Raw genomic sequence first — 23,144 nt, forward strand, 5'->3', positions numbered from 1 at the left:
AAAGACCATTTTATTAGTGTATATGGCATATGCTTATAAATCTATGATGTGTATTTTGGTGTTTTTTACACTTAGAAAGTGCTTCTCGTTGTAAGACATTAAATCACAGTGGCAGTTTTTTCCAGTCTAACTTAAGTTAATAGAGAAACCTAGGTGTAGTTTTAGTTCTGTGCTCAGGTTGTGAATTGGAAAAGGGAAATGATACATTTCCGTTTTCCACGTACGCACCAACTGTGTTAAGGGTCCGTTTGTTCTCAGAAATATCATCCACATATAAACATTTTAACTCTTGGAAACACCACTAATTTGGAAGATGCCCTTGGACTCAGTAGTGTTTGCTTATAGAATCATGATTTAGACATCCTTTAATAGATCACAGTGAATTGATCTCTGCAGTATACATTAGAACTGATTTTGTTGCCCCTGGAAGTAGAATATTAGAAAGATGATAAAATGCTATCGAAATGAAGTTGTACAGACTGCAAATTAAATAATAATTTATAATGATTCACTTATGACATCAGCAAAGATTAGAAATACTGAAAATATCTTGGATGGGAGTGTATGGAATTTGACCTTTTCACATATACTATTGTTAGTGTAAATTAGTACAGATTTATTGGTCTCTCAGCAGTATCTACTTCCTGGACTCTGACCTACAGAAATACTTGTACTTATGCACAAAAATATGTATATTCATTTATCAAACATTTATCAAGCATGTGCTGCATACTGTGTGTCAGGGATTGTGCTGAACAATAGGAATACATGGTCCTTACCCTCATAGAGCTTAAGTCTAATGGGAAAACAAAAATCAATTAAATAATCCCCAGATAAAGGAAAAACTCAGGGTAATATGAAGGAGGAGAAATTGTGCATGTGGGCATTTATTAGGGGGAATTTCAACTAGGTAGGTCCACATCTGAGGATTGCGCTAGGATCTGAGGATGACAGGCAGAGAAGGGAAAGAATTCAGGGCGGAGGAAAGCATAGGCAAAGAGCTTGTACGTGGAAGGAGCAAAGCAAGTTATAGACAAGAAGGCGAGTATGCCAGAGTGGAGCATAGCAGTAGGTGAATGGAGAAAAGGATTTGGGGTCAGACTGTGCAGAACGATGTGGACCAAGTTAAGGAGTCTGAGAAGCCTTTAAAGCAAAACAGCTGACAGGATCAGGTTGGTGTTTCTAAAAAATAATTACTGCCGAATTGAGAGGACAAGAGTGGGTACCAGGAGACCATTAAAGTGCTCTCAGAGCAAATGGTTAAATACCTTTAGGACATCTGTACCATTTAATAAGATGCAGCCGTTAAAAAAAATGAGGTAGATGTATTTGTACTGAATGGAAAGTTCATGGCACTTACAGTGAAAAAGTTTTAAAATAGTAAGTGTTTTCCCCTTATATGAAAAATAAAAAGAGCTGTATTTATTTTACACATATAAAAGCGGTATGTCTATACATGCATTTTTTAATGTATGCAGTATATAATATCATACCCGTGTCTGTAAGTGTGTAAGAAAGATATCTAAACTCTAATGGTGGATACCTGTGGGGAGGGGAAGGGTGGACTTGGGCATGAGAGATAAAAGAGAAGTTTCACTTTTTATTCTTTCTGTTTCTATATTGTTTGAACTTTTCACAGTTATATATTGCTTTTATGATTAAAATATATTTTTAAATGAAAATATGTGATGGAGAGTGGGAGAAAATTAAGTATGAAATGTCACATCCTTGGAAATAGGTGGTCCTCTGGTCATGCAGAGAAAATAGGAGCAGTTGTGAGGGGAAGTAAGCAATGAAGTTAAAGAGCAGTGAAAAGAGAACATGAAATTTTCAAGCCTTTTCATTGCTCATTTCTTCCTGTTGTTGAACTTGAAGGTTCCATTCCAATTCTGAAAATAGATCATGTAATGAAGACAAATTCTCTTTGAAGAAGAGGGCAAACTTGCCCACCTTAATAAATTTGTCTTGTCTATTCGTTATATGTCTAGTCAGCGGAGTTGATTAATTTTGTAAGTTTCTTGTTAGCTTTTTCGTGAAACGAATACTGAGTCTTTGACTTCTTACAGATGAACAAGCTGATTGAATATTACCAGCAGCTTGCTCAGAAGGAGAAGGTTGAACGGGATCGCAAGAAACTGGCACGGCGTAGAAACTATATGCCTTTGGCTTTTTCGGTGAGAAATTGGTACAAAAAGGAGTTTGCAATTCATGGATCAAGACCGGTGTGGCATAAGAACAGGGAACATTTCAGAAAGTGGCCATTGTCGCTAGATTCCTGAACGATGGCTAGCAGAAGAAGGTTCCTCAGGTGATAGGTGTCTAAGTCCAGCGGTTATGCTTTTGCCATATCATTAGGTCTGTTTGAGTTCTTTGAGTTTTAAGTACATTTGTGTTTCTTTCTCCATCACACCCCTTTCTCTTCTGATTATTCCTAAAGTGGCTACTGTTTAGTTTAGTAGGCACCCACATTTACAGCTTTTGGATATTACAGAAAGGGGAATATGGGCGAGTGGTAGGTTTTATCCGTATTACCTAGGTAGCCCACCCACCTTTGGCATCCTGGTAGTAGTGGTTTCCCAGCTTTAGTTACCATAATTTTTTGGCCCCTTCCAATATTTCTCCAGTATAAAAAACCCTGACTTTTACACAGAGCATTTTTGTGGTTAAATAAGTAGTGATATATGCAGGTGTAATTTTTGATAGGAATTATTTACAAAAGTCATTCTCTACTCATTTGTAAACTACCAATTAGAAGCAAGAAATTAGGATTTGGAGCTTTTGCTATTGTCCCCCAAGTTTTATTTGCTCTCACAGAACAGTTTATTTTCTGTGTGTTTGCTTGGAGCCAAGCAGGTTGGCATTTAATAAATAATGTTTATTGAATAGCAGTGATGTGTCAAGCTCTGTGCTAAGCACTTTATACATATTATTTTGTTTAATCCTCACAACAATCCTGTGTAGTAGGTGGTATATCCCCATTTTACACTGAAGGGAATGAGACCTGTAAAGGTTAATTAACTTCTTGTACTACCTCTGCATGAGAATTAGTTAAGGCATTAAAACCCTAAGAATTGGTAAGGTTCATATAAAAATATCTAGTTTAGAATTTAATAAGACATTAAAACTTGCAAAGCATCCATATTTGCCAGACACTTTTATGAAGTCTCAGTGAATTTTTTGAACAATCCAGTGGTATAATCAGCATATGCACTAGTGTATTTAGGAGAGGAATTTGAATTAAATGTGTTATTCTTCCAACTTTCCCATATAACCTGCCTGCTGTATGAGTTTGCTTCTATCTTATGCTGCATTTTTTTGTCTCTGTTGCAACCTGCTGCTATTTTGGGGCCTACAGCAACATACTATTCATGTAGTGGTAAGTTCTCTTTTATGATTCTTGCTAACCCTGAAGAAGTTAGCAGATGATCACTGGTGTTCCAAGAAGACGTTCATCCTGTGTCTTAGATACTCCACATAGTTCTGGTCTAAGGCATAGCTTAGATATTCTTAGATTATCACATTTTGCTCATTTTCACTGCATTAATGTAGTTTCAATCTCCATGTTTAGTGCTTTTGTTATTATTTTAAGAGTAAGATGATGTGGGGCTACAATTACTCTCTTTAAAAGAAGCTTTAAAATTAGCTTTTTTTTTTTGGCTTATTTCCCTGAGCTTCTCATGCTGTCCCTCCCCAAATTCTTTATTTTGATACGCAGGATATTTAAAAGTAGAATTTCTAATAGGAATTTCCGAACTCTGTTTAGGACAAATATGGTCTCGGAACCAGGCTTCAGCGACCACGAGCTGGTACAACCATCAGTACCCTTGCTGGACTTTCGTAAGTTTGGACATTAAATGGCTTTGAGGGAAAAAGCTGATATCAAAATGAACATTGAAGGAATGTGGTTTTAAAGTTAATAACAGTTGCCAATGGGGAAGAAGATACTCATACTTAGGAAAAACCTAAACAGAAAGAATATTCTACAGCAGAGGAATACTTCACTTATTGATATCATGGACTTTGAAGATATTCAGGTGGACCCTTGAGAAATGATGGCTTTTATCTTTTAGCCTTAAAGAAGGAGAGGACCAGAAAGAGATAAAGGTTGAGCCAGCTCAGGCTGTAGATGAAGTGGAACCTCTACCTGAAGACTATTATACAAGACCAGTAAATTTAACAGAGGGTAATTTTATACATGATTCTGCTTTGTTTCTATTTTTCATCTAATTCTCTTTTTGTTACTTATATGCCTTGTGATTTGAGTTTTTTTTTTTTTTGATTTGAGATTTTTAATAGCATAGTTGGTAGTACTAAAATGAGTCATGTAGAAAATAAAATAGATGTAATCATTTGAAGAACTTTAAAACATCTGTCAAATTTCTATATTGTAGTTTTTTGAAGAGCACTGTTCACAAAGGCAGTGTTATTTTGTGTAATTATCTCATATACGTCTGATTTTGAGCAAGTCACCGTAAACCAAGCTTGGTTTCTGCCTTTCATGCTAGTGACCACCCTTCAGCAGCGCCTCTTACAGCCTGACTTCCAGCCAATCTGTGCTTCACAGCTCTATCCTCGTCACAAGCATCTTCTGATCAAACGGTCCCTGCGCTGCCGAGTAAGTATTCCTTTCTGCAGAGTTGTCATTTGTGTGAGAGAAAAGCAAAAATAAACACGATTGGCATCTGGTCAGTATCAAAACCTCTGGAATGTAGTAAATGTAGAAAATGCTTGTAGATAACCGTTCCAGTGTCCAGGCACTATTTTAAAACTTTCAAGATAAACTTAATCCCCCTAACTCAGTGAGGTAGGTACTGTTGTTACCCTTGTTTTACGGATGTGGAAGCTGGGGTATTTGAAGGTTAAGTTCATACTGCTAATCCCTAAAAGAATAGTGAAAGAATGTAAAGCGTTTAGGCCAGTAGAGAGGGGAAAAAAAGGACTAATAAAAAAAAATCAATTTTAAAGAAAGCAAGAAAGAAGAAAAATCAGCGAAAGCCTCTGGGAATCTGTGAAACTAACAGCAGGGTTTCTTCAATAAATAAAAGAAACATTGTAAAAGAAAACAAAGTATGAAAAAAAAAATGGAAAGGAAACCTTTGCGATCAGTACCATCCAACAGAACTTTTCTGTGGTGATGGAAATGTTCTTTATCTGCATAGTCCAGCATGTTAGCCACTAGTCACCTGTGGCTACTGAGAACTTGAAATATGGTAGTGCAGCTGAGGGCCTGAATCTTTCTAAGATGAAATTCATTTAAATAATCACATGTGACTAGTAGTTCCTGTTATCAAATAACACAGCATTAGATTAGAAGAGGCCTATCAACCAAACGCAGTGTATAGACTTTAATTCCTGATTCAAACACAGCATAGAAAGATAGAAAGGGACCAGGGGAGGAGCAGGGGAGGAAAGAAAAATGTGTGAAACCTTTGGGGAAATTTAAATACTGACTGGATTTTTTAATGCTATTAAAAGAATTATTCATTTTTTTAGGGATAATAATGGTATTATTATTTTTTTTAAGTATCTTTATCTTTTAGAGCTGCATACCAAAATGTTTAAGGATGAAATGACATGATGTCCGATATTTGTTTCAAAATAGTCAGGCATAGGGAGTGGGTAAGAGTCTAGGTGAAACAGGATTGGCCATTGTTGCTAACACGTTGCTAATTGTTGAAGTTGGGTGGCTGGTACCAAGGGATTTATGCTACTACTCTGTATTTTTGCATATGTTAAAAAATTTCTATATTGAAAAACCTTCTTAGAAAGGAAGGGGCTTCCCTGGTGGCACAGTGGTTGAGAATCCGCCTGCTAGTGCAGGGGACACGGGTTCGAGCCCTGATCCGGGAAGATCCCACACGCCGTGGAGCAACTAAGCCCGTGCGCCACAACTATTGAGCCTGTGCTCTAGAGCCCACGAGCCCCAACTACTGAAGCCCGCGGGCCTAGGGCCCGTGTTCCACCACAAGAGAAGCCACCGCAATGAGAAACCCGCTCGCCACAACTAGAGAAAAGCCCGCGCGCAGCAACGAATACCCAAGGTAGCCAAAAATAAATAAATAAATTTATTTAAAAAAAAAAAAGAAAGGAAAAGCCCACTTTAAATATAAAGACATGTATAGATTAAAAGTAAATGGAGAAATCCAAAAATGGGCAGAAGACCTAAATAGACATTTCTCCAAAGAAGACATACAGATGGCCAAGAGGCACATGAAAAGCTGCTCAACATCACTAATCATTAGAGAAATGCAAATCAAAGCTACAATGAGCTATCACCTCACACCAGTTAGAATGGGCATCATCAGAAAATCTACAAACAACAAATGCTGGAGAGGGTGTGGAGAAAAGGGAACCCCCTTGCACTGTTGGTGGCAATGTAAATTGATACAGCCACTATGGAGAACAGTAGGGAAGTTCCTTAAAAAACTAAAAATAGAATTACCGTGTGATCCAGCAATCCCACTACTGGGCATATACCCAGGGAAAACCATAATTCGAAAAGACACATGCACCCCAATGTTCATTGCAGCACTATTTACACTAGCCAGGTCATGGAAGCAACCTAAATGCCCATCAACAGGCGAATGGATAAAGAAGTTGTGGTACATATATACAATGGAGTATTACTCAGCCATAAAAAGGAAGGAAATTGGGTCGTTCGTGGAGACGTGGATGGATCTAGAGACTGTCATACAGAGTGAAGTAAGTCAGAAAGAGAAAAACAAATGTCATATATTAACGCATGTATGTGGAGCCTAGAAAAATGGTACAGATGAACTGGTTTGCAGGGCAGAAGTTGAGACGCGGATGTAGAAAACAAACGTATGGACACCAAGGGGGAAAGCCGCAGGGGTGGGGGGGATGGTGGTGTGATAAATTGGGCTACTGGGATTGACATGTATACACTGATGTGTATAAAATTGATGACTAATAAGAACCTGCTGTATAAAAAAATAAAATTTAAAAATAAGTAAATGGAGAAAAATATACCATATCAATACTAATTGAAAGGAAGCACGAGTAGCCATATTAATTTCAGATAGAACAGACTTCAAAGTAAGGACAGTTATGAGGGATAAAGAAGGGTATTACATAACGGTAAAGGGGTCAGTTCTCCAAGAAGATGTAACAATTCTTAATGTGTATGTGCTGAACAATAGAGTGTCAAACTGTGTGAGGCAAAACCTGATAGAACTGCAGGAGAAATAGGTGAGTGCACCATCATAGTTGGAGTCTTCAACACCTGTCTCTCAGAAATGGACAGATCCAGCAGGCAAAAAATCAGTTTCATATTGACCCATCGATCTCACTTCTAGGAGTCTACCCTGAAGGTACACCTCTACAAACCAAAATATATAGAGGTTAGGGTACACCCACACAATGAGTACCAAAAAGTTATAAAACAGAATGTACTAATGTGAGATGTATTTCTAAATGCAAAAAGCAGGGTGCGCAGCAGGTACATAACTTTTTGTATAGGAAAAGAGGGAAAATAAATATATATGTAAACATAAAAAATATTTGTGTATGTTAGATTAATAGACTGTTGGAACAGAATAGAGAAAGCAGAAACAGACTCATGCATGTGAGGAAACTTGATTTTACTAAATATGGCCTTGCAGGTCCCTGGGGAAAGAATACTATTGAAATTTTCCTAGGTCAAATGATTCTATGAAAAAAAAATAAAATTGGGTCTCTAACTCATACCATACACAGAAGTCAATTTCAGGAGCATTGGAAACTTTAAAGAGTAAATGTGATGACCAGTATGTCTAGAAGGAAATATGGGAGAATATTCTTTATGGCTTCTAGTTAAGGGAGTAGTCCAAAAATAGGACAAACCATAAAGGAAAAGTTATATATTTGACACATTAAAAGTAAAATTTAGGGCTTCCCTGATGGCGCGGTGGTTGGGAGTCCGCCTGCCGATGCAGGGGGCGCGGGTTCGTGCCCCGGTCCAGGAGGATCCCACATGCCGCGGAGCGGCTGGGCCCATGAGCCACGGCCACTGAGCCTGCGCGTCTGGAGCCTGTGCTCCACAACGGGAGAGGCCACAACAGTGAGAGGCCCGCGTACCGCATTAAAAAAAAAAAAAAAAAAAAATCAAAAAACCTTAAAAAAAAAAAAAGTAAAATTTATACCCCCATTCCAAAGAAAACCCATATCGAAATGAAAAGGTAGGCCATAGACTGAGAAAAGTAATTTGTAAGGTGTATAATTGACAAAGAATTAGTATCCAGAATATGTAAAGAAGTATAGCAAATCAGTAAGGAAAAGATACCCGGTATAAAAATAACAAGTAGGTACTAACTTGCAATTTATGGCAGAGGAAATCCCAATACCCAATAAATAGGAAAGATACACAAATATGTACAGTAATCAGGGAAATGTACATTAAAACTATAGTGAGAAACCATTTCATAATCATCAGATTGGCAAAAGTTAGCAGTTTGGCAATATCCATCAAAATAATAAATGCATGCACCCACTTTTAGGAAATTATCCTACAGATACATTTATACGTGTGGGAAGTGATTTGCATACAAGATGACTCATTGCTGCATTATTTGTAGTAGCAAAATCATGGAAACATTTATCAATTTGGGTCTGGTTACATAAGTTATGGAAATCATTACAGTAGGACACAGAGGTACATCTGTGTGTGCTGGTATGTCATTCCAAGATCGATTCAGTGAAAAAGGCAGAAGGATATAAAATGTTCTCTTTTGTGTTATTGTGAAAAAGAAAGGTGATGTATGTGTATACTTCTGTGCGCATCAGCTGTCTGTGAGAAAACACATGAGAAGCTTGTTGGCTCTGGGGAGAGGAACAGTGGGACAGGTAACTGGTATCTTTACACTGTTTCTTTTTCATACCATTAAAAAAATGTTTTAACCGGATGCATGTGGAACCCATTGAAGAAAGTAACCGAGTAATTGTTACTGTATTTTAAAGCATGAGATCTGGAATCACACCACTTGGATTTAAATCCCAGCTCCAAGTCTTACTGGCTCTGTGAAGTTTGCACAGATTATATACCTTTCCTGTGTCCCATTTTTATCATCTGTGACATAGGGACAATAATAATTATAGTACCTACACCTACCTCGTAAAGTTGATGTGATGTTTAAATTCACTTAAATCAAGAATGCATATCTTTTAGGCTAGTAGAAAGGAAATTTAAAAGGACTAATAATAATATAAAAGAGAACAAGGAAGGGACTTCCCTGGCGGTCAGATCGTTAAGACTCCACATTTCCACTGCAAGGGGCACGAGTTCAATCCCTGGTCAGGGAACTAAGATCCCGCATGCCTCAAGGCACGGGCAAAAACACAAACAGAACAAAACAAGGAAGAGGAAAACTCAGAAAAAATCCACATCGTTCATGCTTAATAAGAAGTCTGTGTTATTATTTCAGTAGTTTTGAAGCACTACAAGGTTATTCATGTTTGATAGTGTGGTTGCTTATTTCCAGAAGTCCAAAACATCTTTTGTATATTTTGGTTATGGGTAGTATACACTCTATTTCAAGACATCTGTGATCTTGCAGCAAAATAAAACCAAACTGTAGTAAATGCTGTGCTTCTGGATTTGGCAGGTCTCTGGATCAGCAGAGTGTGTTCCTGTTTTCCTCTGATACATATTTTTTTGTTTTTAGAAATGTGAACATAATCTGAGCAAGCCAGAATTTAATCCGACATCTATCAAATTCAAAATCCAGCTGGTTGCTGTGTGAGTATTTGGGATTGGTGTTTTGGGTTACTGTTTTTTTTGTTTTTTCACTGTGACATGTGCTTACTCTTGGCTTAAAACAGGAAAGAGAAACTACTTCAGAATATTCTTGCTGTTTTGTTCCTGTTTTGGTTTTGAAAAACATACCAGGAAGTTGAAAGCAGATTTACAGACACAGAATCCAGGGTGTTATATCAGGGCACGTGATAGTATGGTCTGTGGCAATGTGGTATGTTGCTGGTTGGAGAGTCACTAGTCATTCATCACAAATGATAAAGTACCTCCGTTTGAGAATGATCTCTTAAAAAAATTAATAAAATATAGCAGATGGAAGAATATCCCTGTAACAATGTTCATGCTGTTTAACTGTATTCTGATAATGCTTTGTTGAGTGGGATAAAAGTGATTAAATTAGCGTTAACTCACAGAGACTTGTCAGTAGAAGGGAATTTTGTGTGTGAAAATCATCTATCAAACAAGAAAAATTAGGAAACTATTGTCTATTTTAGGGTGAGAGAGCCCTTCTCAAGTAAGGCAGGAAGCCCAGAAGCCACTAAGGAAAGTAGCCAGCTTTGACCTTAGCAGAAAGATACGAGTTGTAAAAACCAAAATTGACAGCAAAGTCCTGAGACAGTAGAGCAAGAAAGAATATTTGCTACTCCATGATAAATAAAAGTTGAATATCCCTGGAATGGGCTTGTTGGGGTCGGGGGGATGAGGTAGGGCAAAGGATTTGAACATGTAGCTCACAGAAGAGAAATTCCAAATGGTCGGTAAATATATGGAAAGATGCTGAGACTTGACAGGAAAAATTTTAAATAATAAGTAGTATTGAGTGCTCGTGAGCGTGTGGGTAAACATACTTGCATACATTCTTGGTAGACTGAATTGCTGGAGTTTTTTTGGAGAGAGACCTGGAATATCAAGACAAAATGACGTAGACCTTTTAACCTGGTAGTGCTGTCTCAGGAATCTATTCTCTAGAAACAAAGCAATATATACAGACCAATACATAAAGATGCGTGTTATAACATTTTAAAGGCAAAAAGCTGGAAACAATTTTAATGTCAAACTGATTAACCATTAACCAAAAAAAACTGATTAAATTGAGATACACTCATGTAGAATATTATGCAACAATTAAAAAGAAATCATTGGCAGTCAAAATGGCAGAGAAGTGCTAGTCTCATGACTTAGGAGGGCCAGATATGGGTCTGGCACTTAGAGAATTTGTCTAAACTGATTTCCCTCATCTCTGAAATGGGCATAATACCAGTCCTACCTCTCTCTTGTGGTTGTTGAGAAGGATCAAATGAGCTATATGTTCACAAATGCTTTGTAACTGTAAATCACCGTACAGTATGTTCTGTTTTCCCAACTATTATGTAATGCATGACTGGTTAGGACTACAAAAATGGCATGTAAAGTGTGGTACGAGTTCCTTTCTTAATTAAGAATTACACTCATTACAGAAATCTTGAATGGCAGGATGTGCTTTGCATCAGTTTCTTAAGATTGCTTTGAAAAAAAGTGCTTTTCTTCTGGCATCATGGCAGAGTCACCGGGGAATCTTAATACATATGTTCTGGTCACACATCAGACCAGCTAAATCCAAATCCTTGGTAGTGGGGCTCTTGAATTTGTATCAAGTTACTCAGGTAGTCCTGATGACCGTCATGAAAAATACCTAGTCTGAAGCTAAAATACCTTAATGCTAAGATGCACTCCTGCCCCTGCCCACTTGTAGTGTTTCTGCAATAAATTTTGTCTTATGTTAATATATGCACGATAACATTTATGCATGCTTTGTTCCAAGCACTTTTTGCACTATTATTTAATTTATTCTTCACAGTAACCTCAAGATAAAGGTACTTTCAGTGTTCTCAGTTTATAACCGAGACACAAAGAGGTAAATATCTTGCCCTGCTCTTTACAAAGAAGTATCTCGGTATATAAACACTAAGCTGGAATTTGAACCTGGGTTTTGAGGTTTTGAGTCCAGAACAAGCACATATAAGTACAAAATTCTATTGTCTTATTTAGAGAGGTAGTGTAACATAGTGGTTAAGAGCAAGGGCCCTGCAGCCAGACTGCCTAGATTTGAATGCTGGCCGCTTACCAGCAAGCTGCTTCTCCCAAGCCTAGTTTCTTCCTCTTTATAATGGGGATAATAGTAATATCTATTTTACGCAGTTGCAGTGCAGATTACATGAGTTAATATTTGTAACATACTTCAAATGTTACACATAGTAAGTGCTATATAAAAGTGGTAAGTATGTGGTAGTGTTTTTATACCCCTATAATATATTATTAAATCAGTCTCAGATCTTGTAAACAGTTGCCTATAGATTTACAGAAATGAATTAATAAAAATCTCAAAAAATATATCTAATACATATATAAGGTAGAGATACCTGCCATGATGCACACACATATATAGGCTCTAAACTAGAGGTATACGTAAGATTTCAGAAAGAATTCATTACCAGTTTGGTTTCATATCTTAAGTTCTTATCGTAGTGGTATGATTCTTTAAAATTTTCTCTGACATGTTCTAATTAACGTGAAGAAATCGTTTCTTTGCTGCATTAGCTTTAAAAAAAAGTAACAATTTTAAGAGACTCCAATGACCATTAATGCATCTTTTTATTCACGCATAGCAATTATATCCCAGAAGTGAGAATCATGTCAATTCCCAACCTTCGCTACATGAAGGTTAGTACCATGCTTATTTACGGGAAGAGAAAGAATTAATTGATCAAAGATGTGTGCATATGTGTATGTGGTGGCTGTGTGTATTTGACATGGGATGCAATGAGCAAGGGATAAAAAAGAAGAAAGTTTGAAATAATAAAGGGATTGAGATTTTAAGTGTCATTAAGCTGGGATTCTTGATAACAGCATCTTTGAAATATATGCAGAAGGAGCAGTGCACATTACATTGAGGTAGAATCATGGCAGGGAAAGAAAGGAGGTGTTAGACCCACAGGCATCTTCAGCTCTCCTCCAGCCAGGAGATTCTCCACCATCTCACGTGTGTGTATGTGTGAGATATCAGGAATCAACTAGACTTCTTCTTTACCACAAGCCCTCTCTTCTTTGAGGTCCTTATCTCTGACACAGACACCCCAGTGAATTGCACAGTGTTCTGCAGCAGCATCTTAGTTCTTTCATGCTGCTCATAAAGACACTTTTACGGTCCCTGTTCATTTAATTTTTTTTTTTTTTTTTTTTTTTTTTTTTTTTTTTTTTTTTTGCTATTGTAAAGAGCATACCAAACACGGGCAAATTATGGTTCAAGAAATCTTAAAAGTCTTTTACAGTCTTGATGTGCCATTTTTTTTCTGTGCTAATATATCTGGCTAGCCTGTGGCTCCCATATTTTATTTATGAGGGCTTCCTTCTTTTTAGTCCTTAAGTGGCGACCTGGGTAGGGCAAGAGTTGTAAACTTTAAACAATCACTGAGATAATGTGTATTTCTCAGAATTTCTGCATCTAGTAACTGGTCCTTTCTGTGGGATCTATTCCATTTCCTCAGTGAAATAACAGCTCCAGAGAGTATGTAGACTAGCATATAAGTAACAGAATAGGAGTTAGTGAGCACTTTGAGAATGCAGTGATGTAGAGGCACAGGTGGGTGTTACTGTTCGAGAGTAATGCTGGAGGCGTGGAGGGCGGAGGGGGTGATGACTTAGTGATCTAAGCATCTAGGAAAGTGGACCTAGGTGGCAGCAGTGGAACATGTCTGAAAGATGCCTTTCCTTTACCCCAGGAGAGCCAGGTCCTCCTGACTCTTACGAATCCAGTGGAAAACCTCACCCACGTGACTCTGTTGGAGTACGAGGAGGGGGACCCTGATGATATCAACAGCACTGCTAAGGTAGGAACGCTTTGCCTCATCCTGAGTAACCCTGACTTCTCCTGGCGTGGCCTCATTTGCCCTGGCTTAAAGGACTCCACACTGTCTCATTTTCACATCCAAACAGTCATCAAGTTCTTCTGATTTCACCTCTTGAGTTTTTTTTACTTTATCCGCAAGCACACTGCCACTGCCCTTTTTGAAGGTCTCATCATTTCTTACGTGGACTGTGACAGTAACTTCCTAACTCCCTGTTTTTCTTCACCCCCACTTCCATGCCAGCCCACCTTCCATCTTGCCATTAGGGTGATCTTTCTAAGATCTCACTTTGATCATGACATGCAGCTTGTTTGGTGTCCCTCTGACATTGGGATGAAATCCACATTCCTTGGCATAGCTTAAGAGCTCCCTGATGTCCTCACCTCTCTCTTTTCTTCCAGGATGATCTTCCCTGAAACCCCCAAATCTAGCATTCTCGAAATTGTGCATATTAATGGTTGAGATCCAAGCATATCCAATGGGTCATAAACTTTCATGCTTCTAGAGCACTGCATATGCTATTCATTTTATCTAGAATTCCTCCTTCCCATCCCCACTCCCCTGACATACATGGCCACACCTCTCTTTCTGCCTGATGCATACTCATTTTTCAAGACACAAAGGAAATAACATTTCCTTTTAAAAGCTGGTGTGCCTCCACTAGATGCCCTCTGCTTACACAGAGTATACATAGCACTAAATATATTTTTTTAATAGTCAATTTATTTATTTATTGGCTGTGTTGGGTCTTGGTTGCTGCACGCGGGCTTTCTCCGGGTGCGGCTAGCGGGGGCTACTCTCCGTTGCAGTGCGCGGGCTTCTCATTGTGGTGGCTTCTCTTGTTGCGGAGCATGGGTTCTAGGTGCGTGGCTTCAGTAGTTGTGGCTCACGGGCTCAGTAGCTGTGGCGCACGGGCTTAGTTGCTCTGCAGCATGTGGGATCTTCCCGGACCAGGGATCGAACCCGTATCCCCTGCATTGGCAGGCGGATTCTTAACCACTGCACCACCAGGGAAGTCCAAGTACTAAATATTAAAATAGGTAATTTTGACTCTCAGTGTTGGTTGAATGAATGAAATGAGGCCTTTCTACTTTTTGCTACTTCATGATTCATCTAGTACTTGAAATTTTAGACCAAAAACTTTTCTCTATAGACCATCTGTTACTGACTCATAATTCAGCATGATACTCATAACAAAAGTTGGTAGAAAGGATGCCTGTATCTTTAATTAGCTGTTATTCAAGTTATACTTATTAGTATAGAATTTATCTTTTTTTTTTTTACTTCTGCTTTTTAATGATTTCATTTGCTAGCATCACTTCCAAAGAGAGATGACACTCATCTGTCCTTACTCCTTTTTAAAATAACACTAATAAGCTGTGCCAGTGAGGATAGAGACAGAAATAAGTGCCTGATGAGTATACCCAGCTTATGGATTTGCCGTTTTTCTCTCTCTTGACAGCTCCCCGGCCACATTTATATCCATAATTAGTAATGTTGTTTACATTGTTATCTGTTAACTTCTAACATAGCGAAGTTGAAGCCTAGTTACAACATAAGGCTAGGTGTAAAGAATGCTTAACTGTTTTTCATGGCCATAAACATACCCAATATCTGCATTTCAGAAAATATGTTGGAACCACTGTTTCACATTATGTTTTTTCTTTTTTAAAAAAATGAGGGCTTCCCTGGTGGCGCAGTGGTTGAGAGTCCGCCTGCCGATGCAGGGGACGCAGGTTCGTGCCCCGGTCCGGGAGGATCCCACATGCCGCGGAGCGGCTGTGCCCGTGAGCCATGGCCGCTGAGCCTGCGCGTCCAGAGCCTGTGCTCCGCAACGGGAGAGGCCACGACAGTGAGAGGCCCGCGTACCGCAAAAAAAAAAACAAACAAATATGAAGAACTGTTTCATATGTACCACAAAGCATAAAGAATAACATAGCAAACACCCATATTCCCCCAGCCCCTTAAGAAATAAAACATTAAAGACACAATTGAAGCCCCCGCATCCTGCCCACTTAAATTCCCCTTAGCAGCCCCAATGAAGTAAGCACTCACCTGACTCTACCATTCCCTTAAATTTCTTTGTTCTTATACTTTTATCAGAAATGTCCAAACAATATGTTTGTTAAACTTTTTATAAGTGAAATAATGTCTGTTTCTGGAAACTTGCTGCTTACTTCTGCATGTCTAGGTCAGGGCAATACTTTTCTGTATTCCACTGAATGAATGTTCTACAATGCACTGATTCCTTCTGAGGCAGCCCTCTGTGTTGCTCTCCAGGTGGTGGTGCCTCCCAAAGAGCTTGTTTTAGCCGGCAAGGATGCAGCAGCAGAGTATGATGAGTTGGCAGAACCCCAGGACTTTCAGGATGATCCTGAGTGAGTGATCCTTTTGTCTCTCTCTCTCTCTCTCTCTCTCTCTCACACACACACACACACACACACACACACACGCCACAGTTGGCTGGTACACGAGGCCCACTCACAGATCTCAATTTTCTTATCTGAATTTTTAAAGTAATTTTTTCTTCCTATTTATAAAAATAATTACTATAGAAATCTGGTGAATAAAACCATGAATAAGAAAATAAAATTTCACCACCAGAGATTAGCATCATTAGCATTTCCATCATTGGGATCATTCTGTAAGCACAGTTTTTTTAACCTGTGTTTCCTGTGTTAAAAAATTTTCAAGTGCATGATTGTTCATGGTTGTGGACAGGATATAGTATTCTATCCCCGAAGATTTACCATTGGATTTGTCCACCTGCCCCCCAACCTTTCCATCTTAGAGTAACAGATTTTACTCTCTCATACCTAATAACTGAGAAGTAAAAAACCAAACCTTTCCGAGATGAAGAATACATCAGTCAGGTTCCAGTCTAAAAACAGAAATCACATCAGTTATTTGAACAGAGAGAATTTAATATAAAGATTTGTTAACTGGGTAACTTCAGAGGTTAAGAAGAAATCTGAAATATCCCAGAGATGGTAATTTTATGAAGCAGTTCCCACTCCTAGGGCTGAGGGAACAAAGGGAAATGGTTTAAATGATTCAAATTTAGAAGCTTGAAGGAGGAGCCCCATGGAGCTGAAACTCAGACCTCTGGGAAATGGGAGCAGGGACACTGCCTGACTGGTGCTGGCATCACAGGGTGCCAGAGGAGGGGTGGCATGCTGAAGCTGGTTATGCAGTTGGAAAACCTGGATACTGCCACTTCCTGAGCGAAGAGGCATTGCTAGAGTGCTGCCCACAGGAGCTGCATGCAGACAGGAAGCTCACCGGGAGAACCAGGCCCCTTCTTCCTGCAGGCTTCTGGTCTCCGTTAGAGCCCCTAAAGGGAGCCTGGTAAGGAACCAGCCTACCAAGCAGAAATGTGGTTAGCAGAATCCTGTGTCACAAAGCAGGCTACAGAAAGTGGGCTTGGAGCTGAAAAGCAGTAGCATTTAATACACTGGTGTAGGGAAATGATCAAAAGCTCCCTCCGCAAGATCCTGGAAAGAAGAAATAACATGGGACAAATTAGAAAGACAAAGTGAGAGCAAAGAAGAGGTTAGTACGGTGATTCCCAAACTTGGGTGAACTTCAGAAAGCACCAGCGTGGGTGTTTTAATTTTTTTTTTTTTAATTCTGTATAGAGTACCAGACCCCACAGCTTCTCTTTAACAGGTCTAGGTAGGCACCAGGAATCTGAATTTTTTTTTAAAAAAGCTTCCCAGGCATCAGTGGTTGCCTGGGAAATTAAGGCTAGGAAGACTTTTTCTTTTTTACTATTTTTGAACTGAATTTTTTAAATGAATCTGGTGTAAATCAAAGGTTTGATTAGTTACTTCAAAGTGATTGTGTTAATATAATACAAAATACATTCTCTATAATCCTTGCTTTATATAAATTATATTAACTTAAGTACAGAAATTTGTTAAACCAAGGTGAACTTCTGGAAAGGTCATCTGAGATAAATTCCAGTCAGATTACATGACAGATTAATGAAAGATTGAATTAATTATATTCCATATTATTGTACTTTATAGGACTTCCAGATATCTGGAAATTAGTAGTACTAATACTGGATAATATGTAAATATTGGATTTCAGTAACTTTTCTGAAGTAATTGAGTATCATCTGGATAGTAGATCAAGTTCTGTTTATTTCATTGCCTTTTGACTTTTTGAAGCTAAGTTATTTAAACACAAACTTCAAGTGCATATCAGAAAACTGAAATGGAAACTTCAACTAAAGAGATTTTTTTCTATTCTAAAAATTCCTAATTTACAGACTCTATTTACAAAACACACTGATTTATGCTATTCCAGAAACTCCTTTAAAGCTCCGAGTTAGCATCCGTCTATATCCTATAGAAATAATACCATATGTATATAAAGGTTAATGTGAAGGGATGTTTATAACAGAGGAAATCAGTGTATACTAATTATGGTCACTATGCACCCATTAAGTAGAATGGAGAAGACCTAGATATACCAATATGGACAGGTGTTTGTGATAAACAGTGAAAAAAAGCATGTTACAGAATAGTGTCCCTTTTGTGTTGGTTAAAAAAGCAGAAAAGTGTAAGTGCACAGAAAAATATTTGGTAGGTTAAGAGCCAAACCGTTTACAGTTAGTTGTTCTCTGTACTGAAGAGGAAAATAAGAGGAAAGACTTACTTTTCCCCATTTAAAAATTTTATGACTATATTTTACTGTTGTAATATTAAAAAAATAAGGAGGTCAGCATTTTGCTGAAGAAACTCTTCATTGTTGACAAACGGGGTGGTGGTCATATCTTGTCAACAGAGATTTCCTGTGGGGCATAAAATGACGGTGAGTCTAACAGGCTTGGCTGACTTGTGACCTGCCTAATACTATGCTTATTTCCTTCCATAGCATTATAGCCTTCAGAAAGGCCAACAAAGTGGGTATCTTCATCAAAGTGACCCCACAGCGTGAGGAGGGCGAAGTGACCGTGTGCTTTAAGATGAAGCACGATTTTAAAAACCTGGCCACCCCTATCCGCCCCATCGAAGAAGCTGACCAGGGTACAGAGGTCATCTGGCTCACCCAGCATGTGGAACTCAGCTTGGGCCCGCTTCTTCCTTAAAGTGTTCCAGTGGCGGGCAGATCCCAAAGGACAGTATCATCACAAACCCACGTTAAAATGTGGAAGCCGCTGCTTCATTAGGCCTTGTTTATAATGATGTACCCATGCACTACTGAATCCTGTTCCTAGGAGCTTAGGGGCATAGGCAAGGCATTAGGAACACAGGGTGACTGCTGTTCCTCTGGCCCTCTCTTCTGTTAACACCCGTAAGTCTGTGTCTCCCTCACTGAACCCTGCACGTTGACTAACAACAGCATAGTTCCATCCCAAGAAAAGGGGTGGCTGTTCCTTGGCGTGGCATTCGATTGACCACTTGAGAAACTGACCATACTATCTCCCGATCTGATCTCATAAAGGATCACAGTCTCACAGATGAAACTTAAAATAACTGAAAGGTAGGCCCGCTATTGATGACCCAGCATTGGTCTCAGTATACCAGCTGCTTTTTGCATTCCACTAGATATAATCTAGCACTCTAAACATATCCCTTCACTTGTCATCTTGGCTCCCATCCATTTGACAGGATAATAGAATCGTTATGTTGTCTTTAGTGTTGTGATGATTGGAAAAACCTGTGAAATAGTTAAGGCACCTTAATTTGCCCTCTTTTAAGTGAATATAAGATACTTATTTATTAATTGTTCTTAAAAATTTTTTCCCAGTAGGATACAGAACTTTTTCTTCTAGGAAGAATTTGAGAAGCAAGCAATTACGTGTCATATCAAGGGGGTGGCAAATTCTGTTCATTTTAACTGTTGCCACAGTACCCAGGGACTGATGCTGCCGCAGCGAGCCCATCTTTTATGTCTTACTCCCTACGCTTCTCTTCGGCTCGGCCTCTTTAACTCAGTAAGTTGTTCTGAGTACTGGGGACCTGGAAAGAGCCCAAAGAAAACTCGGTGGACAAGTTCACTTCTGGAATTCAGAAAATATTTTAAATGTTAGATGTTTATCGTGATCTGAACTAATGTTCTTTCCATTGATTTGAAGGGGAAGTTAACATTTGTAATCTCTTGAATCCAAAACTGGATATTCAGAAAAAGAACCTTCTCCCTTCCTGCATTTAAGACTTTTATCATACGGTTTGTCAAATAAGAGCATTTTGACCATAAATCATAAAGAATACTTGCCTAACAGCACACATGCTGTTTTCACTTGGTATCCTGGAGTTGGGTTGCTAACCTTAATTTCTGTGATGTCTTCTCAACTGAGACTTGACAAAGTAGACCACCACCTGCACCACATTATCTGTAAATGTATTGTTAGCAAGCAGCCAACAGACCTTTGGGGAAAGAGAAATTTCCTGTTTATTCTGGTTTTGTTTTTAAGTTCAAGCCGTTAGTTTTTTAAAAAAAATTAAAGGTATATATAGTAATCTAGAGTACAGACAGGACATAGTTACTTTTCAGTTCCCCTTGGAAGATAAAAATATTTAGGAAGCCTCTGAAAGACACTAAATAGTACTCTTAAGATCAAGCCAATATTATGAAACAGTATTCCACAGAGCAATATATATGCTGCAGTATGAGAAAAAAAACATTCATGTCTCCAATATTATGACAGTAATAAGGCTTAGCCTGTTAGGCGTTGGGGCAGGTGTTGTATAATGACAAATCTGCAGACTATAGAAATAGCTTAACTTTTTGTGACCCCACGAAGTGTCAAATTAATTTTTATTTCACTACTCACTACAGCCTCCTGTGACGTGAGTGCTCCATATTTGCCAGTGGAGGAGATAAGCCTCAAGGTAGAGGATAGCTTCCTATGTTTACACGTTTGCATCGACTACACACAGTTACGTGTTTAAGGCATATATATAGCTGGTGTTTGTTCCCAGAAATAATAATGTTGAAGTAATGGGTCTCATCACCCCCATGTGACACAGAAACACAAAAACACTATTGATCATAGAATTTTTTCCTCAGAAGCCAAATTAACTTGCAGAATAACAGAGCCATTGATTTAATGGTTCCTCAAGAGAGTTTTCAGTGCAAGCTGGTACTTCGTGTGTTAGTAGAAATGGTTCAGTATCTGTGTGTTAGTAGAAATGGTTCATTCAATACCTGCAGCTGGTGAATTTGGAATTTTATTTGTTCCTTTTTTATATTCGATTAGGTGCAAGATTTTTAAAGTATAGTCAGTGTGCACCACTGCAGGCAAATTAGATGTCATTAGCACTAGAAACTACAGTTTTGGAAACTTAAAGCTAAGTTAATTTGAATTTGTGATTTGATTAGCCCACCAGAGTTTTCTTTTGTTCAGACTGTTTAATGAGCTAAATGTAATGCATATTTGTAAAGAAACATCCTTTTTGGTCCCTTTTGGGAATGAGAGGCACTCCTTGGTCTTTATGAATGACAGGTTACTGTTTTGCCTGATTGCTTAACTTCGTGTGGTGAAATAAAGCAGAAAAAGCTTGAAAAGTGTCTTTTGTTTGTATTCATGAAGACTGATTGGAGTAGCATGCCAGGGGTGGAGTTAGGGTTAGCATGTGAGTCAGTGGGGCGTGCTCCCTTCTTCCATTTGTCTAAAAGAACTAAGGTAAAACCTCAAGGTAGTTCACTGTAATATTAAATAGATAGATGTTGCTTGAGCTCCTTATGAACATATTATTGGAACCGATGTGTAAATGTTACGTTGTTAGGACTCTACCAGCTTTTATCCTGGGTCACTGCTCCCAAAGATATCCTTTTAAGTGTACAAAGTGGCCCAGCCCTCTCAGGTAGCCACTCGTCCACTTTCATCTGTACTCAACTTTTCCCTCCTCTTACTGTAGATTCATCAACTATTTCCCTTGCTCTCTACACCCTAGCCACACAAGTCTCTGCTATTGCTGAGTCACCCCAGGTTGCACCCTCTCAGGTTCTTTGCACTGGCTGTTCCCTCTGCCTGGAAAACTCCTCTCCCAGATATCTGTACAACTCAAACCCCTGCCAGTCAGGTCTGTGCTTAAATGTTTCCTTCTTAGGCTTTCCCTGACCTCCCTATGTGATAATGTAAACTGCCCTTCCCTAAACACGTCTCCCCTTTCTTTGCTGCTTTTTTTCCCCATAGCACTGATGACCATCCCGCACTATATACTTTATTTTTTGTTTCCTCATACGAGAACATAAGCTCCATAGTACAGGGATTTTTGCCTTTTTTAAAAAATTGATATATCTGCAGAGCGTAGAGCAATGGCTGGCAAGTAGCAGACAACCAATATTTGTTAAATAATACCATCTTCCTTTTCCCTGTTTACGTAGCTGTTGGTCTTTTATCTTTTTAAAATATATATATATATATATATATATACATATGCCTCTTTTTGTCATAAGCCAAATACCTTAACTTCCCTTGAGCTCTTTTGTTCTGGTGTTAGCTCAGCCTAGGATACTCCCTAGGTAGCCTACTCCCATCTAGATGTGGTCTTAATCTGTAGTACTTAACCTCTCCAGGGCATTTACCTCTGCCTAATATTGGGCTTTGTATGTGTATAGTTCCTTTGCTGTAATGCACACCCTTGCAGAGCCAAATCCAGCCCCTTTGTCATCTCTTTCTCCTATATTCCAGTCAAAGGGTAGCCTGGAATAAACTCAAAAACTCAGAGCCAAGTCACTTGCTCAATTGCAACATAGTTGATCCTTGAACAATGCAGGGGTTAGGGACACTGACGCTGGGGCAGTCAAAAACCTGTGTATAATTTTACAGGTGGCCCTCTGTATCAAAGGTTCTGCACCCATGCATTCAGCCAAGTGCAGATCATGTAGTATTGTAGTATGTATTTAGTGGGGGAGAAAAGTGTGTGTAAGTGGACCCACACAGTTCAAACCTGTGTTGTTCAAGGGTCAACTGTAGTTAGCTTTATTTATCCCCATTTTCTGGTGGTCAGGGACTTCAATAGTGGAATATATTTCACAATACAAACCACCTACACAAGACAATGACTTTAAGTGTTAAGTGAAAGTAACATTAAATGATACGGAATCAAATAGAAAGTTGTATCATTCTCATGCCCTGCTCCCCTCTCCCCATCCTTCTGTCAAATAAGGATAAAGTATCAGTTCTCTTACGTAGCACTTTTTTTTCCTTTTAAACGTAGCCTTCTGTCTCAGAGCCTTTGGCAGACAACAGAGGCTTACTTACTAAAAAATATTGTTTTCATTTTCATTGTACTTGTTCTTAAGGCTACATCTACACAAGTGATACTAATTTTCCATTTACAGAAGTGATAAAAAATGTTCCTCTTAGGGCTTCCCTGGTGGCGCAGTGGTTGGGAGTCCGCCTGCTGATGCAGGGGACGCGGGTTCGTGCCCCAGTCTGGGAAGATCCCACATGCCGCGGAGCGGCTGGGCCCATGAGCCATGGCCGCTGAGCCTGCGCGTCCGGAGCCTGTGCTCCGCAACGGGAGAGGCCACAACAGTGACAGGCCCGC

General features: G+C 39.0%; 1 protein-coding gene across 2 annotated transcripts in view; it reads left to right on the forward strand.

Annotated features, from left to right (window-relative positions):
• The window catches only part of DCTN4 (dynactin subunit 4), a 30,725-nt gene extending 10,685 nt beyond the window's left edge, over positions 1–20,040 (forward strand). The window contains exons 5-14 of one of the 2 annotated variants that reach the window (XM_007448040.1): positions 2,067–2,174; positions 3,356–3,376; positions 3,764–3,837; positions 4,071–4,183; positions 4,506–4,615; positions 9,660–9,733; positions 12,394–12,448; positions 13,507–13,614; positions 15,913–16,010; positions 18,517–19,221. In XM_007448040.1, the coding sequence (XP_007448102.1) occupies positions 2,067–2,174; positions 3,356–3,376; positions 3,764–3,837; positions 4,071–4,183; positions 4,506–4,615; positions 9,660–9,733; positions 12,394–12,448; positions 13,507–13,614; positions 15,913–16,010; positions 18,517–18,730 (975 nt within the window). In that variant the 3' untranslated portion in view covers positions 18,731–19,221. Of the gene's footprint in view, positions 1–2,066; positions 2,175–3,355; positions 3,377–3,763; positions 3,838–4,070; positions 4,184–4,505; positions 4,616–9,659; positions 9,734–12,393; positions 12,449–13,506; positions 13,615–15,912; positions 16,011–18,516 lie in introns of both variants that reach the window. The other variant, XM_007448041.1, reaches the window with a different exon arrangement.
• The last annotated feature ends 3,104 nt before the right edge of the window (positions 20,041–23,144 follow it).

The sequence above is a fragment of the Lipotes vexillifer genome, unplaced genomic scaffold (assembly GCF_000442215.2).
Source record: "Lipotes vexillifer unplaced genomic scaffold, Lipotes_vexillifer_v1.1 scaffold121, whole genome shotgun sequence".
NCBI lineage: Eukaryota > Metazoa > Chordata > Mammalia > Artiodactyla > Lipotidae > Lipotes > Lipotes vexillifer.